The 17,715-nt window shown below is 41.8% G+C and overlaps 1 protein-coding gene across 3 annotated transcripts in view; it reads left to right on the top strand.

Annotated features, from left to right (window-relative positions):
• WASF2 (WASP family member 2) overlaps positions 1-17,715 on the top strand; it is a 74,939-nt gene that overhangs the window by 43,620 nt on the left and 13,604 nt on the right. For 2 of the 3 annotated variants that reach the window (XM_040466381.1, XM_040466392.1), the window contains exons 2-3: positions 9,792-9,964; positions 17,178-17,312. In XM_040466381.1, the coding sequence (XP_040322315.1) occupies positions 9,835-9,964; positions 17,178-17,312 (265 nt within the window). In that variant the 5' untranslated portion in view covers positions 9,792-9,834. Of the gene's footprint in view, positions 1-8,506; positions 8,622-9,791; positions 9,965-17,177; positions 17,313-17,715 lie in introns of those variants that run through there. The other variant, XM_040466388.1, reaches the window with a different exon arrangement.

Genomic DNA, 17,715 nt, shown 5'->3' with positions numbered 1-17,715 from the left:
CTCTCTCTCTCTTTTTCCTCTCTCTCTCTTTTTCCTCTCTCTCTCTTTTTCCTCTCTCTGCCTCTCCCCAACTCGTGCTTTATCTCTCTCTCAAAATAAATAAAAATAAACTTTAAAAAAAAGTTTAAAGTCACTACATCTTAAAAAAAAAAAAAAACATTTAGAACAGTGCCTGGCACATAGTTAAATGCTAGATATGTGTGGAACTCGTACTTCCACTACTACTACTATGACTACAACAGAAATCACTATTTTTTTTAAAGTAAGCTCTGTGTCCAGCGTTATCATTGACTGGAGATCAAGAGTCACATGCTCTACTCGTCGAATCAGCCAGGTACCCATCACTAGGACTATTACTATAATTGTTTTGTGCCAGGTACTGTGTTAAGCATTTTACACATGCATTATTTTATTTTTCGTCATAACAACCTTACAAATTAGGAATCATTATACTAATTTAACAGATTAGGAAACAGACTGAGAGATTATACTGCTTGCCAAGGTCCCAAAGCTAAAATTTGGCAGTTGGGAATTGAAACCCACACCTCTGCCTCTTACTGTCCATGCTCTTGCTACTCTACACCACTGCTTATTAGGTTTTGACGGCTTTGGTAACTGCTTAGTAAACTGAGGGTAGAAAAAAAAGAATGGGTACTTACTTTCCCTCTGTTCAAGGACTTTTCCTTATAAATCCCATATTTTGAGTGGTGAATAGACCTTGTGAGAGGAAGTAGATGTACAGCTGCCCTTTGCTGCTGACTCTTAGTTGCTGGCGGCTTGGCTATTAGTGACAGATGAGTGTGTGACACTTTTTCAGGAATGAATTCTTGTTACAGCTGGCAGAATAGAACAGTTGATACGGAATTGCAGTTTGCTCCATAATTCCACTTCCTGGTGTTCAGATGCGGTTGTCATTGCTAGGTCTCCCTCCTTACTTAAGTTGGTATATTAACAGTCACATCCAGGACTGCTGCTTCTGCCTGCTCCATGACCACACGGTGTGTTTGTACGTTGCCCTGAGCTGTCAGCAAAACATTTTGCTGAATCTCCTTTTTTGTTGTTGCTCTGCAACCTTTTTCCCCCTGGCCTTTCTCAGTTGTGTAAAGTCAGTTTCTTTTTTGGCCTTTCCATCCCAGAGAGAAGCTTGAAATATGAAGTGAGGCATCATAGGGATTAAAATGAATGGTTAGACAGCTGGCAGGATGAAATGAGACTCAGGGCCTGATGTGTGGTTTGGCTCTGAATATCTCCTTTCTCCCTCTTTTTCAAACCCACCTCTGTATCTAATCACCAGTGGTTGTGCCAGTGACCTGTCTGTAGGGAGCTTAACCTAGTGCAATACTCACTGCTACTTGCAGGAACCGAGAAAGAAAGGTTGCACTTAGTCCCATCCACTTTATCTTTGAGTAAGATAGTAAAGTGGGATTTAGACATTCTTCCATAAAAACCAACTGTGTGTTGGCTCTGAATGACCCATCGTTAAGAAAAATAAATTAAAAAAAAAAAAAAAACAACCAACTGTGTGTTCCCATATGTAGCACATGCCCAGGTTTTGGCTTACTCACAGGTACTCAAGCCTGGGTATTTGGAGAGGAATGCATTTTGTATCTACCCTCTTATCTCAGGTTTTTAGGCACCAGTAACTGGAGATCACTTTGTCATTGGCGAAAAATAAAAAAGGAAGCTCTTAGAAGTGAAGAATACTTTGTTGGGGCTTGTGTGAGTTAGTGGCATATTTCTAGTAATCTTGTGAACTGATTTGTTGAGGTTTGATGCTTTGTTTTGTTTTGGTTTGTATGTTGGTGTTTGTTTTTCAGAGGAGCTTAGTTGTTTTTCATGCTAGACTCCTGTATGAATTCAATGCTGAATTAATGACTACAGCTGAAAGGAATCTGGTACTTGAGTACCTACAAATACCAGGGGTAAGATTTCTCCATTTCTAAGTAAAATCATTCATAATTTATATGTATTCAGTCAGTAGAAGTAAGCCCATTTAGATGGATGGATAGTTTGGCGTATTTCAAACCATTCCATTTTGATGAATTGGGTATTGCTAGAAATTGGCATTAGATTGGGAATGTGAAATGAATTTTGTGTTTGTAGCTGAAAGTCATCAGTGATAACATTGTAGACCTTGTATATTATAAGTGGATACATAACAGGGAACTTGGGCCAGGATGGAGATACAAGAAATATTTTATGTGAATAAATCTTTTCTTTGGAGATCAGAATACTTTGCAAACAAAATCTCAGTTTTATATTAGCATCTTTTGAGATTTTTTTTTTTTTTTAGGGCAGCCCAAAGCTGAACTAGAAGGGTGAATTGAAATTCTCCCCCCATTTGCCAGTCATCATTAGATTAAGAACTAGAATCCAGGGGCGCCTGGGTGGCTCAGTTGGTTGAGCATCTGACATCTGCTCAGGTCATGATCTTACAGTTCATGAATTCAAGCCCCACATCGGGCTTGCTGCTCTCAGCACATAGTCCACTTCAGATCTTCTGTTATCTTCCCTTCCCTGCTTGCACTCTTTCTCACTCTATGTCTCTCAAAAATAAATAAAACATTAACAAAATTTAAGAACTAGAATCTAAGTTCCAGGTCTACTGTTTAAATGTATTTTCTTTTGGACAACCAGATGGACAACACTAAAAGAGCCTAATTTCCACCAATAAAGAAGCAGTTGTCTGTGGAATAGTTTATACTAGAAAAAAAAATTTTAGAGGTGAAGGTGACTTCCCCCAGTTTTAGCTTTAAGAGCAAAGCTATGATTAGAGCCTGAAGAGTAATAAAGGTAAGAACAAAAGGTGGTATTGCCCCCAAAGTGCAATAGAAATTTATGGAATTACCAGGTATGAATGGTCCTTGATAGATCAATAGTGTGCTCAAGGAGTAAAATACTGGAGTTTAGAAGTCCTGTTTCCTGGACCACTTGCCCAAAACCAAATCAGGACAAGAAGGAGCCTTAGGTTTATTGAATGTAGGTTCATCACCTTTGTCATTACTTTGGGAAATTGGAAACTTTTCCTGGTTTTGGATCACAGATAACTTTTTTGGTTCTCCCAGTCAGATACTTTCTCTGTCAACCAAAGGAGTTTCATTTCTGTCTTGCTATCTCTCTTGGACGTTAGTGACCTAAACTGATTTGTCAGTAATTCTTTGTGTTTAGAAAGAGTCTAGTTATATTTGTAGGTTCAGCCTCACCCAGTATTTCAACAGGAAGTGGGTGGATGCTTAAGTCTATAATGAGGCATTCTTCCTTGTGGTTGTTGCATAGTTGTGAGGACTGCTGTATGCAACAGTAAATTCATACTTCTTTAAACATTTTTGTAGACAGATTTAGATTACAGTAAGGCTGTGTATTGTCTATCGTTTTGAAATCAAATGATTATTTGGCTTTTCAATTGGGATTTTGAACCCCTGTGGAATGCAAGAAATATGTCTCTTGAAAGAGGAAACTGGTCTACAAAGTAAAGCTCTTCTCATAGGCCCCCATCCAAATTGCTGTTAACTGTAGAACAGTGGGAAATGCTGAAGTGAAAGCAGAAGTCCTAATTGTCACACATATAACATCCCCACATGTTCTCATCCCCTGCTACTGCTGATCAGCATTTTGGGGGTATGTTTCAAAGAGGAACTGCCTTGAGAAGCATTTCTGTTGTTATGGTTATTGCTATAGCTCAGATATACTTGTTTTGGGATGGAACCATAGAAATCTGCAGGTGTTGTCAGTGACCTTGGCTCTAAATGAAGCATTGTATATTTATTTATAATACATAGCTAGTAATAAATATTACTACCAGAATGAGCAGTAATTTGTCTTCTGTCCTGGTAATAACAGGAATTCAGAGTGGGGTAAAGATGAATGTGTTCTCCCTCACATGTAGCCTTCCTTTATGACCTTCTTCCACCCTCTGTCTTTTTCACCTCACCCTAATTCTGCTTCAGGGTGTTGGAATCAGAGTTGTGAGAGTGTAGGGTAGATATCAAAGTTTCCTTTTGACTTTATACTGACCACATGTTATATATAAGTATTTTGTGATAACTTCTAATATATAGGCCTGTAGAATCTTACTGTTTGAAGGGACCTTAGAGAATACCTCATCCAGTCTCCATTTCAAAGCATGAATTCTGCCATGGTACTGACAGTCTAGACTGGTCCATATACTGCCAGGTCATGGCTAGGGAGGGATGCCTAAAGTCTTTTACTTGTTCTCAGACTCATTCTCAAGTCCCTTAAGCTGAAAATAGCCAGGAGTAAAGATGGGGTTGCTACTGAGTCTGGCTGCATGTCTGGAACTGTTCCAAAGCCAGTTTTTCCTTTGGACTTACTTGGATAGCCAACTCCCAGATCAGCCTGGGAGCCGCCCAGGATGTAAATAACTTAACCTTGGGGCTCTGTCTGAAACGTCCTTTGGACCATTCTATATCCTGCAGGTCCTGGTAACTAGATGAATCTAGATGTGGAGGAGGGTTTGATTCATAGCCATGACCCATCCCTCTCTACAGTTCTTAGACCTGCTTCAGGCCTTGTGTTCAGAATGCAAGTCCATGTTGGCCAAGTAAGGAGGTTATAGCAACTTAGAAGCAAATCTAGAAATTTTAGAACTTCTTAAAAATCATCTAGCTTAGTTTTTATTTTGCAGATGAGGAAACTGAAGCCCAGAGTGAGAATTATATCTATCATCTTTGATTTAGAAGACATTGTAGAAGTAATCTGACCTCTCAACATCAACATCCTACAGTCTGAGAATGTCTCCTGCAACATTCCTGATAGCTGGTCATCCACAGGACTGTACTGGGAACTCATAACCTCTGAAGAGAACCCATTCTAATATAGGACTGCTCTAATTAAAATGAGCTAACTAAACTGAAGTCTGTTTCTCTATAACTTTTATCTCCGCAGTGGTCAGTCCTCTCCTGTGTAACATCTCCCAAGGTGTAAGACCTTCTCAAACCCCATATTAGCAAATATCATTATAGCATATAATTCCCTAATCAAAGTAAAATATAACTGAAAAAGAACTTTATTTTTTTGTTTGTTTTGCTGTTGTTTTTGAGAGAGGGGGAATGTGTGTGAGCAATGGAAAGGGACAGAGGGAGAGTCTTAGGCAGGCTCCATACTCAGCGCAGAGCCCGACCCAGGGCTCGATCTCAGGACCCTGAGATCATGACCTGAACTGAAATCAAGTGTCAGACGCTTGGGGAGCCTGGGTGGCTGAGTCGGTTAAGTGTTGGACTTTGGCTTAGGTCATGATCTCGCAGTTTGTGAGTTCGAGCCTCACGTCGGGCTCTGTGCTGACAGCTCAGAACCTGGAGCCTGCTTCCGATTCTGTGTGTGTCTCTCTCTCTGCCCCTCCCTGTTCGCACTCTGTTGTGTCTCTCAAAAAAATAATAAAACGTTTAAAAAAAAAAAGTGTAAGACACTTAGCCCACTCAGCCACCCAGGTGCCCCAGAACTTTATTGATTCTGTGAAGACAGGTCATTCACTCTTTCATGGCTCCAAAACTTCTTTTGGCATCTAAGAACCACTACTTTCTTGGTTTTCTTCACTTTCTCTTTTTTTCTGTCACTGACACTAGCGTTTACTACCCCTTTTCATGATACTTTTAAAAAGAGACATACGTCTTATCACTTTGTGAGTATAACTGTACAAACCTATTGAGAGAGTAGCAAATAGGACTGAAGAGTTAGCCTTACCCCTACAACCTGTCCTCATTCATATTTGCTGGCTGTAGTGGGCCTCTCCATTTCTATTGTCATTGTCTTAACCTGTGAAGAGTCCCAACTGATCCGTTTATCTCCAGCCTTCTCCTGCCCAAATATAACTTCTTTGCTTCTGTTAGAATGACTTGTCTAAAATGCAAATTTGGCCATGTTACTTCCTTAATACGGTGGTTTCTCAACACCCAGTACTCCACAGATTTTCCACTAAATGACTACTGATGATAGAGGAGCCTTTCTCAACTGGATTTCCATGAGAGAATTAAACCCTAATGCCATTAGGCATCCATTGTATATAATGTATTAACTTTTTCTCCAATGCATCTGGAATGGTGCTAGTAGTTATGTACGGTCTTGAGGAGAATTGAGAAAATAGTCACTCTAATCATTTTCTTTGTTCTGTGGATCAGATGAGGAACTCAGTGTGAAAGAGTGGAGAGAGAGAGAATGTGTGTTCTTCAGGAGGTCCAGAAGCCTGGCTGGGAGCAACCTCTGGAGGAAAAAAACCTCAGTAAATTTCATTTAAGTCCAGGGTTTCGTCTTTACATTTGTTTCATCTTTACGTTCATCTTTGCGTTCTACCACATAATATGTCTATAGTTGAAGGTGTTTAAAAATATTTATCAATGCATAAAGTTGATTTTACAGTAGGATTTTCCTAGGGTCCATGGACTACAAAATAACTACCTTTTTATTTAGCCTTGTAGTAGACATTTTATGTATGTTACATTACTTAATGTCTCCAGGAAAATTGCCCAAGATCACATAGCTAGTAAGGTTATCAGAGTCACGGTACTAACCCTAGTAGGTTTGAATGGCACAACTTGAAGCTGAGTTGAGTCAAGAGCCTTGAGAGTCTTTGCCCATTTCTAAGTTTATCTTCACTGGAATGTAGGCTTTTTTTTTTTTTTTTCCTAACAAAGTTACTGTTGTGTTTCAGATCATGCATAATTCCATACTTCTTATGGTGAATATAACTAGCTTAAAAAAAATTTTTTAAGGTTCTTGTTTATTTTTGAGAGAGAGAGAGAAGGAGACAGTCCACGAGCAGGGGAGGGGCATAGAGAGAGGGAGACACAGAATTGGAAGCAGGCTCCATCCAGGCTCTAAGCTGTCAGCACAGAGCCCGACTCAGGGCTCGAACTCACGAGCCATGAGATCATCAGCTGAAGTCAGACATCGAACTGACTGAGCCACCCAGGTGTGCCCCAGAATATAATTAACTTTGATTATCCAAAAGGAAAATGAACAGTGATTCAGGTAATTCCATATAACAGGGAATCTTGTTTCTCATTGGTGGTTCTGAAACATATTAAGTGGGTTTTTTTAGTAGCAGATTTACTTTTCTGTTTGTTTTGTCTTGATAGATATTGACATATTGTCATTTCTTGAGTACTGTCTGTGGTGTCTAAATGGGGTGTCTCTCCCAATCAGATGAGGGCCCCAAATGATCACTGATCGGGTGGAAGCTTGATGGTGCAGGCAGTGACAAGAATTCACCCAAGGCAGAACAAAGGAGATAGAAGTTTATTGAATACACCATAGGGGAACAGTGGGGAGGACAGCCAGGGGAAGGCTGTCTGTAATGAGGTATAGAGGTATAGAGGCTGTTTTTAAAGAGGGAAGGTGAAGGAGGTATGGGGACATATGGAATTCTCCCATTTTTGGTAGCTGTGCCTAGTTGCAAGTAGCCCATTGGTCATTTAGGGCCTACGGATATTTTGAGGGGGTTACCTGATGGGTCTGTCTGTATTCAACCAGGTGGTCACTGTGGCCCTGTTTCTGCATTCCATTGCTCAAGCCTGTTTGCCTAAAAGTGACCTCTACACTCTCTAGCTGGTTGTGGGAACTGGTTTTTTTAGTGATAAGAAGCCATCTTGCTATTGGAAACTTGTATCCCATCCCCCCCCCCCCCCCCCCATGACAGAGAGTTGACTCCATTTGTGTTCTGCTTACTCAAGGCCCTTGGGAAAGTATAAATTCTAAAGTACCAAGGTGTTACAAGAACCTCCTCCTGGCCCCCAGTTCTACATGTACCTAGCCATCTGGAATCCAGTTTCCATTAGGTGTCCAGAGAGAACATCTGGAATGCCTTGTCAGTGGCCACATTTGATGTACAATTTCAAGGGGATCTGGCTGCTTTAGCTCCTCTGAGAAGCTGGAACAAGTACTGAAATGATTGCTAATAGAGGGAGCCACAGTGGCTGTTTTCAATCATCTCTGGCTGTACCATCGAATTAGATTCTTCCAGAAAGCTTGAAATTTGAGAGTATAAGAGCATCCAGAGGATGGTGTACAGAGCCCTGTGAGGTTCTTTCATTTGCAACCTCCTGCCTCCTTTCTTGTTCTAAACTCTTTCACCAGTGAGTTACTAATGATTGCATCTTAGTACCTCTACACCATGTAGAGAAGAGGAGTTCAACTGGAAGGGAGAGTCCAGAGTTTGGATTAGAAAACCTGTTGAGTCAAAGGGGAATTTAGCAGAGGAACGGAATGAAAATTATTTCCTTAGACAGTAGACAAATATTCAGGAAACACCTCTGCACCCCAAAGATAGGCACAGCTGCCACACAGTGACTATTAAAGGGAGGTTCAGAGTTATGAGCAAACAGCTGATTCTCTTGGTTCTTGGGCTGTTGCTGTTGGTGACAGGAAATCTTGTTCCCCAAGCTGCTGGCTTCCTGTTTTATTTTTACTCTTAGTAGATCAGAATGTCCATAACAAGGAGCAGTCTGTTCCAAAGGGTTCTACTCCCCCTTTGAGCCTGAAGGGCTTTTTTTTTTCCTTTTTCTTTTGGTCAGACAATATGTTGGTTCACTTTTAAGATTTGTGATACTTAGCTTTTTGTATTCACAATCAACTTTTTTTGGTGATGAGCTGGTGTTTTAAGATTTGATGTAAGTAAACCTGTTTTGCCTTTTTTTTTTTCTCTTTAATTAAATGAAGAATTGGGAATACTGGGGACTTGGGTATGTTACCTTTATGCTTTACCTTTTCATTTGAAGTGAATTTGCATTTTCCCTAGCATGAAAACCATTAGGCTGTTTTAAATTTCTTTAGTTTCACAAGATACAGGAACAGCCTGGTATGCCTTGGCTGTAGTCATACCCATTTTGTTGAGACTAAAACCTCCTCCTATCCTTGTAAAGCTAGGAATTTGGTAATCTAATTCTAAAACAATAGCTCAGCATGAACCTGAAGTGGTGGGGATTTCCTAGGGAAAGGGGCTCAGCTGACAGGATAAGAAACGGTAACTGGAAGGTTTCCGGATCTGCTCCAGACACTTCCTGCCGGCTCAAGAGCCTTTTGGCCCAGGTGTGTTGATCCGGATACGAATAGGAGAGAGAAAGGGAGCTTTTGGGTAGATGAGAAAGGACTAGGGAATCTTATAGCACAGTTTGCTTTAGCATCATGTTTGACATATTGAACGTGTAAAATTTTCCTTGATATTCTTTAATTCTGTCAATTTACAGACTAAACTTTAGTAGTGTTAATAGACACTGGCAGCTAGCGTTTAGTTGTACATTAGCAGTCATCCATCAGGGAAGAACTGGAGAAGTTATGTCCTGATGTAGATCAATGGAATTGCTATTGGCAACTTAATTTCCGTTGTGGAGATGATCAGATGACAGCAGCTCTTTTTTGATCCTTGTAATTGATCATCTGGAATCTGATCTGTCCTGATTATGGATACACCAAAGATAGGATCTGGCCGTACTATCCAGAGCCTGCTGAATGGACTGTTTTCTGACCATGCCTCCTTGCCTCTGGAGACTCTTGTTGGTTGGAGCGTTGTTGTTATTTTAAGGTTTTTAGGTTTTTATGCTGCCTGTGTAACTCAGCCAGCAGTCACTAGTTCAGAATTTCTAAACTGATCCGGCAAGCCTTCTAATAGCAAACCTTAAAGATTGGGGTGGGGGGAGCTTAAAAAAGAAGAAATGATGGGGGAGAGATTTTTTTAAAGCTGTTTTAGATCAGAACAAGACAAAAGAAAAAAAAGACTCACACAGCCCTAGTGTGCCTGGAATTTGTGGTTGAGTAATACTTTCCTGTTATTTCTTTTTTAGGTTGTTTTTCATCATTCAGAACATTGCCTGAAGCAGGTCCACCATGCCGTTAGTAACGAGGAACATCGAGCCAAGGCACCTGTGCCGTCAGACGTTGCCTAGCGTTAGAAGCGAGCTGGAATGCGTGACCAACATCACCCTGGCAAATGTCATCCGACAGCTGGGCAGCCTGAGTGAGTGCCGCAGAGAGCCTGTGCTTTGCCCTCAGGGGTCGTTGGTGCTCTTTATTTAGTTTCCTTCTCCTCCCGTGCTCCTATTTCTCCCCCATCTGCCTTCCCTAGGTAATGCGAAAATGTATCCCTCCCCCTCTCCCCAAAGAGAGGTTCATTTTTGGTACAGAATTCTTCCCCTCAACCTTTTCTTCATCTACCACCACCCTCTAGGTTCCCTCCACCTCCCCCTCCACCTGCTTCAAAAGAAATCTGTGGGAAGGGTGGCAGGAAGGGCTGCAGCAGAAACTGCAGATGGAATGACAGAGCAGAATTCTCTGTGTGTAAAGTGGGAGGTTCACAGAGCAGTATCTTGGGTTGGGGAATGTGCCCATAATTGCACGAGCTGTTCAATGTAGCTGACTTTGTTGAAGCCTCAAATGTGCCAATAGTCTTTCTCTACCCTACACCCCCTCCCCCAACTTTTCTTCCCAAAGAGGAGTAAAGCAAACATGCACTCAGATTCTAGCTGACTTGTGTACCCCGGTACACATTTAATTGTGCTGCAAGCCCCCAGGTCCAAGTTCGGGGTGCAAATTACTTTTGCAGTCTCTAGGGTATTGGGAATTTTGCAAGCTGCGTGAACATACAATGACACAAAGTGTGGCTGGAGCCATTCTTCTCTAGCAAGAAGATGGTTGTTAGCCCAGTCTGTTTTGGAGTTGAGGGAAAGCCAGCTCAATGATATTTTTGTTGTTGTTGTTGTTGTTGTTGTTGTTTTAATTGGCAAGAATGAATGAGACTGCCTAGGGTGGAGTACATGCATGGTTTGGATTTCATTGTGAATCAAGCTGACTTTGTTTGAAGCTGAGGTAGGGGAAGGGCAGACGCTTGGATAGGCTCTGCATTTGTCTTAGTGCCACTCCAGCTCCCAAAAGAACCTTCGTCAAATTGCCATTTTAGTGATCTTCCTTAGCAAAGGCATCTTGGTATGAATTCTTTCAGACATTCACCCCTTCTATTGAATCACTACTACCCTTAGTGAAGGCTGTGGGGTATCAGGAAAGCCTGCATTCCCCCAGATAGTAACAGGCCCTGCCTTTAAAACAGGGGCCTGAGGAGACAGAGTTCTGCGACCATATGATGTATGGGGTCTGAGATTCCTAAGCCTTTTCCTAGCTCCAGAGGCCATCTCTGTTGATCTAGGGCTTAGGGAAACCTGGATGGGGCGTCACGAAGAAACGAAACCCTGCCAGTGCCCGTCTTACACAAAGGAACACTGACAGCAGTGCAGTAGCAGTGCAGCTGACTAGGAAGCACATGAAGGCTGTAGAGAGCCTCAGTGCTTCTTAAAAGCATCATTTCTGCTTCTGTCACCCTGAGAAGGCCAAATGGGTGCAAGTCAATCACACACCGGTTCCTTCTCCATAGGACAAAGGACATCTAGCTAATGATGCTTCTTACTCTCACTCAGCAGGAGTTATGCTCTCTCTCAGGTGTTTTTCCAGGGTAGTGTTGATGGATGTCATTGCTCACTCTCTCACTTGTGATCAGACCACTCCCATCTTGAGGAAGCTGATCTGAGGGCCAGGATTGGTTTGTACCTACAGAAACAAGATTTCCTCACATTGTAGAGCTAACTGACCCTTTTTTTTTTTTATCCAATAAACATGTATTGAACATATTTTATGTGCCAGATGCTGAGGGAATAGAGTGATAATAAGAAATGGTCTCTGCCAGGGGCGCCTGGGTGGCTCAGTCAGTTGAGCGTCTGACTTCGGCTCAGGTCATGATCTCACGGTTCATGGGTTCAAGCCCCACATCGGACTCTGTGCTGACAGTTCGGAGCCTGGAGCCTGCTTTGGATTCTGTGTCTCCTTCTCTCTCTGCCCCTCCCCTGCTCATGCTCTGTATCTCTCTGTCTCTCAAAAATAAATGTAAAAAATAAATTAAAGAAAAAAGGTCTCTGCTTTATAGGAGCTTATAATCTACCAGAGGAGACAGAAATAAATAATTTTTAAGGGGAGAGGGCGATGAGAGGGGAACTCACATTTGTTGATTGCCCACTTTATGCCAGGTTTTAATAGGATCTTGACATAGATGATCTCATTTAATCTATTCAGTGATCCTGTGAGGGTAGGTGGTGGTATTCCCATTTTTCAGGTGAAGAAATGAAAGCTCAGAAAAGTAACTTGCCTAGAGAGACAACAGCCAGTAAGAGGTAAAGTTAAGATTTCCAAAGAATTTCTCTGCTCTGTCTCTGCCAACACCACCCTGGTTTAGACCTTCGTTAACTCTCACCTAAACTGTTCCCTTGGGGTGCCTGGGTGGCTCAGTGGGTTAAGTGTCTGACTTCGGCCCAGGTCATGATCTCACAGTTTGTAAGTTCAAGCCCCACAATAGGCTCTGTGCGGACAGTGCGGAGCCTGCTTGGGATTCTGTCTCCCTCTCTCTCTCTGCCCCACCCCTGCGTGCGTGCTCGCGCTCTCTCGCTCGCTCGCTCGCTCGCTCTCTCTCTCCCTTTCTCCCTTTCTCTCTCTAAATAAATAAAGTTAAAAAAAGAAATAGAGGCGCCTGGGTTACTTAGTCGGTTGGGCATCCGACTTTGGCTCAGGTCATGATCTCACGGCTCATGGGTTTGAGCCCTGTGGCCTGCTCTGCACTGACAGCTCAGAGCCTGGAGCCTGCTTGGAATTTTGTGTGTCTCTCTCTCTGCTCTTCCTCCACTTGTGCTTTGTCTCTCTCTCTCACAAATAAGCAAACATAATAAAAAATAATAAAATTAACTGTTGCCTTAGCCTCCCTCTGGCCTCCCTTTCTCTATCAGTCCTCTTAAATATATAAACCTAAAGATCTTACAAATCTTAAAACTTGTATCCCTGCCAGAGTGGTCTGCTCAAAATGCAAATTTCACTTTTTACTTTTATAATTCTGAATTATTTGACTTTTTAAAAGTTAAGTCTGTGTTAACTTTTGCAATTTAAAAGTTTTTTGTTTTTTGTTTTTTTAATGTCTGTTTATTTTGAGAGAGAGCAGAGAAAGGGCAGAGAAAGAGAATCCCAAACAGGCTCCACACTCATCACGAAGCCTAACACAGAGCTCCATCTCATGACCATGAGATCACGACCTGAGACGAAATCAAGAGTCAGATGTTTAACCATCTGAGCCACCCAGGTGCCCCAAAAGTGTTTTTAAAATAAGAGTACAAGGGTGCCTGGGTGGCTCAGTCGATTAAATGTCCAACTCTTGGTTTCGGCCTACGTCATGATCCCACAGATTATGGTAATGAACCCTGAGCTGTTGAGATCCAGCCCTGAGGAATCTGCTTAAGATTCTCTCTCTCCCTCTCCCTGTCCCCTTCCCTGCTCCCCTACTCGAATGAATGAATGAACAAAAAATAAATGTATACATACATACATACGTACGTACGTACATATGTATGTACATAAGAGTGCAAATGTTAGAAATCTCCCCTGTTCCTCACTGTGGAATTGTTTAAGTTTCTTGGCCTGGCATTCAAGACTTTTCAAGACCCGCCTTCCTTTCAAATCTCATTTTCTGCCATCCATCTCCCATTTTATAATCCTTTTATTTTTTATTTTATTAAAAAAATTTTTAATATTTCTTTTTGAAGGAAAGAGAGAGCATGAGAAGGGGAGGAGCAGAGAGAAAAAGGGAGACACAAAATCGGAAGCAGACTCCAGGCTCTGAGCTGTCAGCACAGAGCGGGATGCAGGGCTTGAACTCACAAACCATGAGATCATGATCTGAACTGAAGTCGGACGCATGCCTAACCGACTGAGCCACCCAGGCACCCCTCCCATTTTATAATCTTTTTAAAAGGTTTTTTTTTTAATGAGAAAGAAGGAAAAGAGGGGGGAAAAGGAAGGAAGAATGATTTATCACTTATAGTATTTGTGAGAGAGACCGTACTCTCATACTTGCATGCGATGCCCTTGCTGTTTCCTGCCTGGAGTACCCTCACCATCCTTGCAGCTGCTCTTGCAAGGCCTAGGTCAAGGATCTCTTCTAGGTTGGACTAAGTGCTCCTCTGAGCTGTATCATTACTTGCCACATTGTGTTGAAACTTTTCTGTATCTCTTATACTAAATTAAAAGTTCTCTGAAGGCAGAAATCATGTCTTGTTTATCCTTGAACCCCAATGTTTTATCTTGTGTAGAATCTGGCACCCAGTAGAAGCTCAGTAAATGTTTGTTGAATGATGTATGCCTGTGTTCTCTCCACCATTCCATGCTGTCAGTGCACAGAGAACACAGGGAAGGAAGTAGTACTCTGTATGGGGATTCGGTGCATGGTGTGGGGGCATAGGGAGAGAGAGTTAGGGAATGCTTCTTAGAAGAGGGTAGATTCACACCAGGCCTCCAAAGATGACTAGTATTTCATCTAGCAGAGAGCGACACAGGAATAAGTTCATATGTACTTCATAGTCATGACCTTGTCCTCATGTGCTGTAGCCAGAAGTTCTTGGCCTAGTAGGCAAAGTGTGATTATGGTGTGGATAAGGCACAAAATTAAAAATTCCACAGCCTTGGATTGCTGCATGATAGCATATCCAGAATTTTTATTTTCCCTCAGTGCAGGGAGATTGGCATTTCACATACTATGTTGCCATATCTTAGGAGATATAGACACAGCCCAGCCAGCCTGCACTTTTGCATTAGTATCCTGACCACCTGGTAGAATGGAACCCCCACTTGGGTCATTAACAAATCATGCTATGATACTGGGTTTTCTGAGCATACTGGGGCCATGCCCCTGGGGGCTCCGAGACTCCCACTCAGACTTCAACAAGAGCAACTTCACAGTTTTAAAAATCAGTTTTACCTGTTCATTTCCACATAGGCTTTCATTTGAAGAGTTCTGCTAAGGAAAAAAAAAAAAATTAAAGACTGCTTCTGGATTCTTTTGCAAAATGTGTTTGATAACTATTATGAATGTCCTGATGTGATAATGGGTGTATCTTGGTAATCTGAATGAAATTTAACTCTGAACAAGGCACTTTGGTTTTCTCGTATATAAGTATCGCACTTCTGTTTTCAGAGATTGGAGTAGTTTTTAGTACTTGAAGAATAGGGGCTATCATATTACTGACTGGAATTATATCTTAAATTCCTTGTAAGTGTAAAATAGGATATTTAGATACACTCTTGAAAGTCATCTGATGTGGTTGAGCAGTATAAGGGAGAATTTCGTTGTAACAACTTACATTTTTAGCTTGTTTAATCCTATGACAGTTTAGTAAGGTTGATACAGTTATCCCCATTTTACAGATGAGGAAACTGAGGCTGAGACATTGTGACTTGCTGAAGAGTACACAGGTATAAATAGAAAGAACTGAGACTTAAATCCAGACTTTTCTGATTGAAGTCTGCTGCTTTTTCCATACATCATCTTGTAGTTCTGAGTAGGCCCAGGGCCTGAGGGGATGATGTGACAGTGGGGAAACCTTCACACCACCTCACTCCCTCTTCAAACAGCATTCTCAATGTTAGCATGTTTATATGTTGGGGGTAAGATTTTATCTTGAAAATCACTGTGCCACATTCAGCCACTACTCACGTTACCACTACTCCCTTCACTGAGGAACAGAAAATCCTGGGTACTCTCTTGGTGACCTAAGGGTGGGTTGATTTGGGGTTTTCTTTTCCTCCAGAATAGCTCATTGGTTGACTGATTGATTGATTGATTGATTGAGGTTTTGATTTGTTTGAACTAATCTCCATGCCCAAGATGGTCTTGAACTCATGACCCCGAGATCAAGAGTCGCATACTCTACCAACTAAGCCAGCCAGGTGCCCTGGTTAACAGATATTTTTGAGCCTGGTCTATTTTCCACACATAATGCTGCATGTTTCTCTGCTTTAGCTTTCCAATCAGTTTTCCATTACCTGGTTGAGCATGATGCAGTATGGTCTTTATAGGACTTAGCTGTATTATGGACAGGGATCAGATAGGATCCTCTGCCAATTTGTGTTCTTTGAGCCCAGGAGCTTCCCATGGTTGTTTAAATCACAAAATCGTTCAGTATGCAAAGACTTGTCCCTTCCTTGATTAGAAACTCCTTATCGACTAAATTTACCAGCAATTCAAAATATGCTGTTGATTGGTCTTATCCTTACTCTCCAGGTTACACTGGGAAGGTGAGCTGTAGTTCGTTCACCCTGAAGGTGCAGTTTTGGCCTTTTGACTAATATTTTTCCCCTCAAGTGTGGACTAAGCATACATGTAGTTTCAAAGCTAAGAATCAGAGCCTACTTAAAATAGTTCTCAATAGTTTTTTTGGTTGGGCACAGTGACTTCTGCCTACCTTCACCTTGCAAGTTAAGAAACTCAGATGATATATTTATTCATATGTACCACTTTTCATTCCTAGCAAGAATGTGCTTTGTGGCTTGGAATGACAATATGGAGGTAGTGTCAAATTGCTGTTCGGTTTCTTTGGCTGCAAATTCTCCTTGCATTCCAGGGTTGAAAGTACGAACTCTTTTCTTTTTCTAAAAAAATAAGATATTGCAGAAAGAGACCACTGGTATGTTGGTTTTCAGGGAGGGCTTGAAAGTTTCAGCTTTTCACTTCTTCCTTGAGATGTAAATTTGAAGGATTATAACCTAAAGCAAAGACTTCCAAAGTTGTATGTTATAAAACATAAGATAACCTTCTCACCCCTTAGAAGAAGTTATAAGTCTGTGCTGTGAATTGTTGATAAGTTCAAGGCCCCTCGAAGATACCACAACTCATCATGGTTGTTGAATGTACTTTGGAGCCTCCATTGAGGATGTAATTTCTTATTTTTCATGTTAATGGTAGACACCTACAAGGTCCTTGTAACTCCCAGTCTGTTTCCCAGAACCATTTTACAAGGTGCTTTTACCAAGCAGCAAGGGGGTAAGGGCTGTAGGCATATGTCTACATATTGTCTGCTCTTCCAGGATTAATTTTTTGTATTGCACCTTTTGGTATTATTCATCCTGCATTGAGTTCGTGACTGTTCAGAGTTTGCCAAGAAGACTATTAGAGAACATAAGCAGACTGCTCAAACTATGGAGGGCATCTCTCTATCTATCTATGAAGAGCAAGCATCTGCATGTAACCCAAACCATCTTAGGGGGTGTGTGCGTGTGTTGGGGAGGTGGGGAGTAAAATCTATAGTAGCCAGTTTTTCTAACCATTTATGTCATTTTTATGCACTAGTGACTTGGTTTCTTTGCTCTTTCAGGTAAATATGCAGAGGACATTGTTGGAGAGCTCTTTACTCAGGCAAATACCTTTGCCTCTCGGGTAAGCTCCCTTGCTGAGAGGGTCGACCGCCTACAAGTTAAAGTCACTCAGCTGGATCCCAAGGAAGAAGAAGGTAAGGAAGCTGAGCTCAGCATTTGCAGGCTTTGCTGAGCAGTTTCTTAGAGTTTTTTTTTCCTGATTTATAAAAAAGTAAAGGGAAAAATCACAGAGACCTATGGAGTTCTGCTTTGAAATGACACAAGCCTGGGTGGTGTAAAGAAACCTTTTTAGCTCTACCACACCCCCACACACTCCCTCTCTCCCATTCCCCCAATTCTTGCTCAAATGCCCCCTCCCCCAGTCGTATTTTGTTACCATAAAAGTACTTGGAAGATTCATTCCTCCCAAGGAGAGGCCTGCTAGATCTGGCCACATAGTAAACCTTTGTGTTGCCTCATTTTGTTCAGTCGTGAAATGGCTGGGCTGCTGACAGCCTTGTGGGGCTTCCCCAGAGGGGGAGGAAAAAAAACCTGGCT

This window comes from Herpailurus yagouaroundi, unplaced genomic scaffold (genome assembly GCF_014898765.1).
Source record: "Herpailurus yagouaroundi ecotype Mexico unplaced genomic scaffold, PumYag 77, whole genome shotgun sequence".
Lineage (NCBI taxonomy): Eukaryota > Metazoa > Chordata > Mammalia > Carnivora > Felidae > Herpailurus > Herpailurus yagouaroundi.
This window is presented reverse-complemented; position numbering and strand designations above follow the sequence as displayed.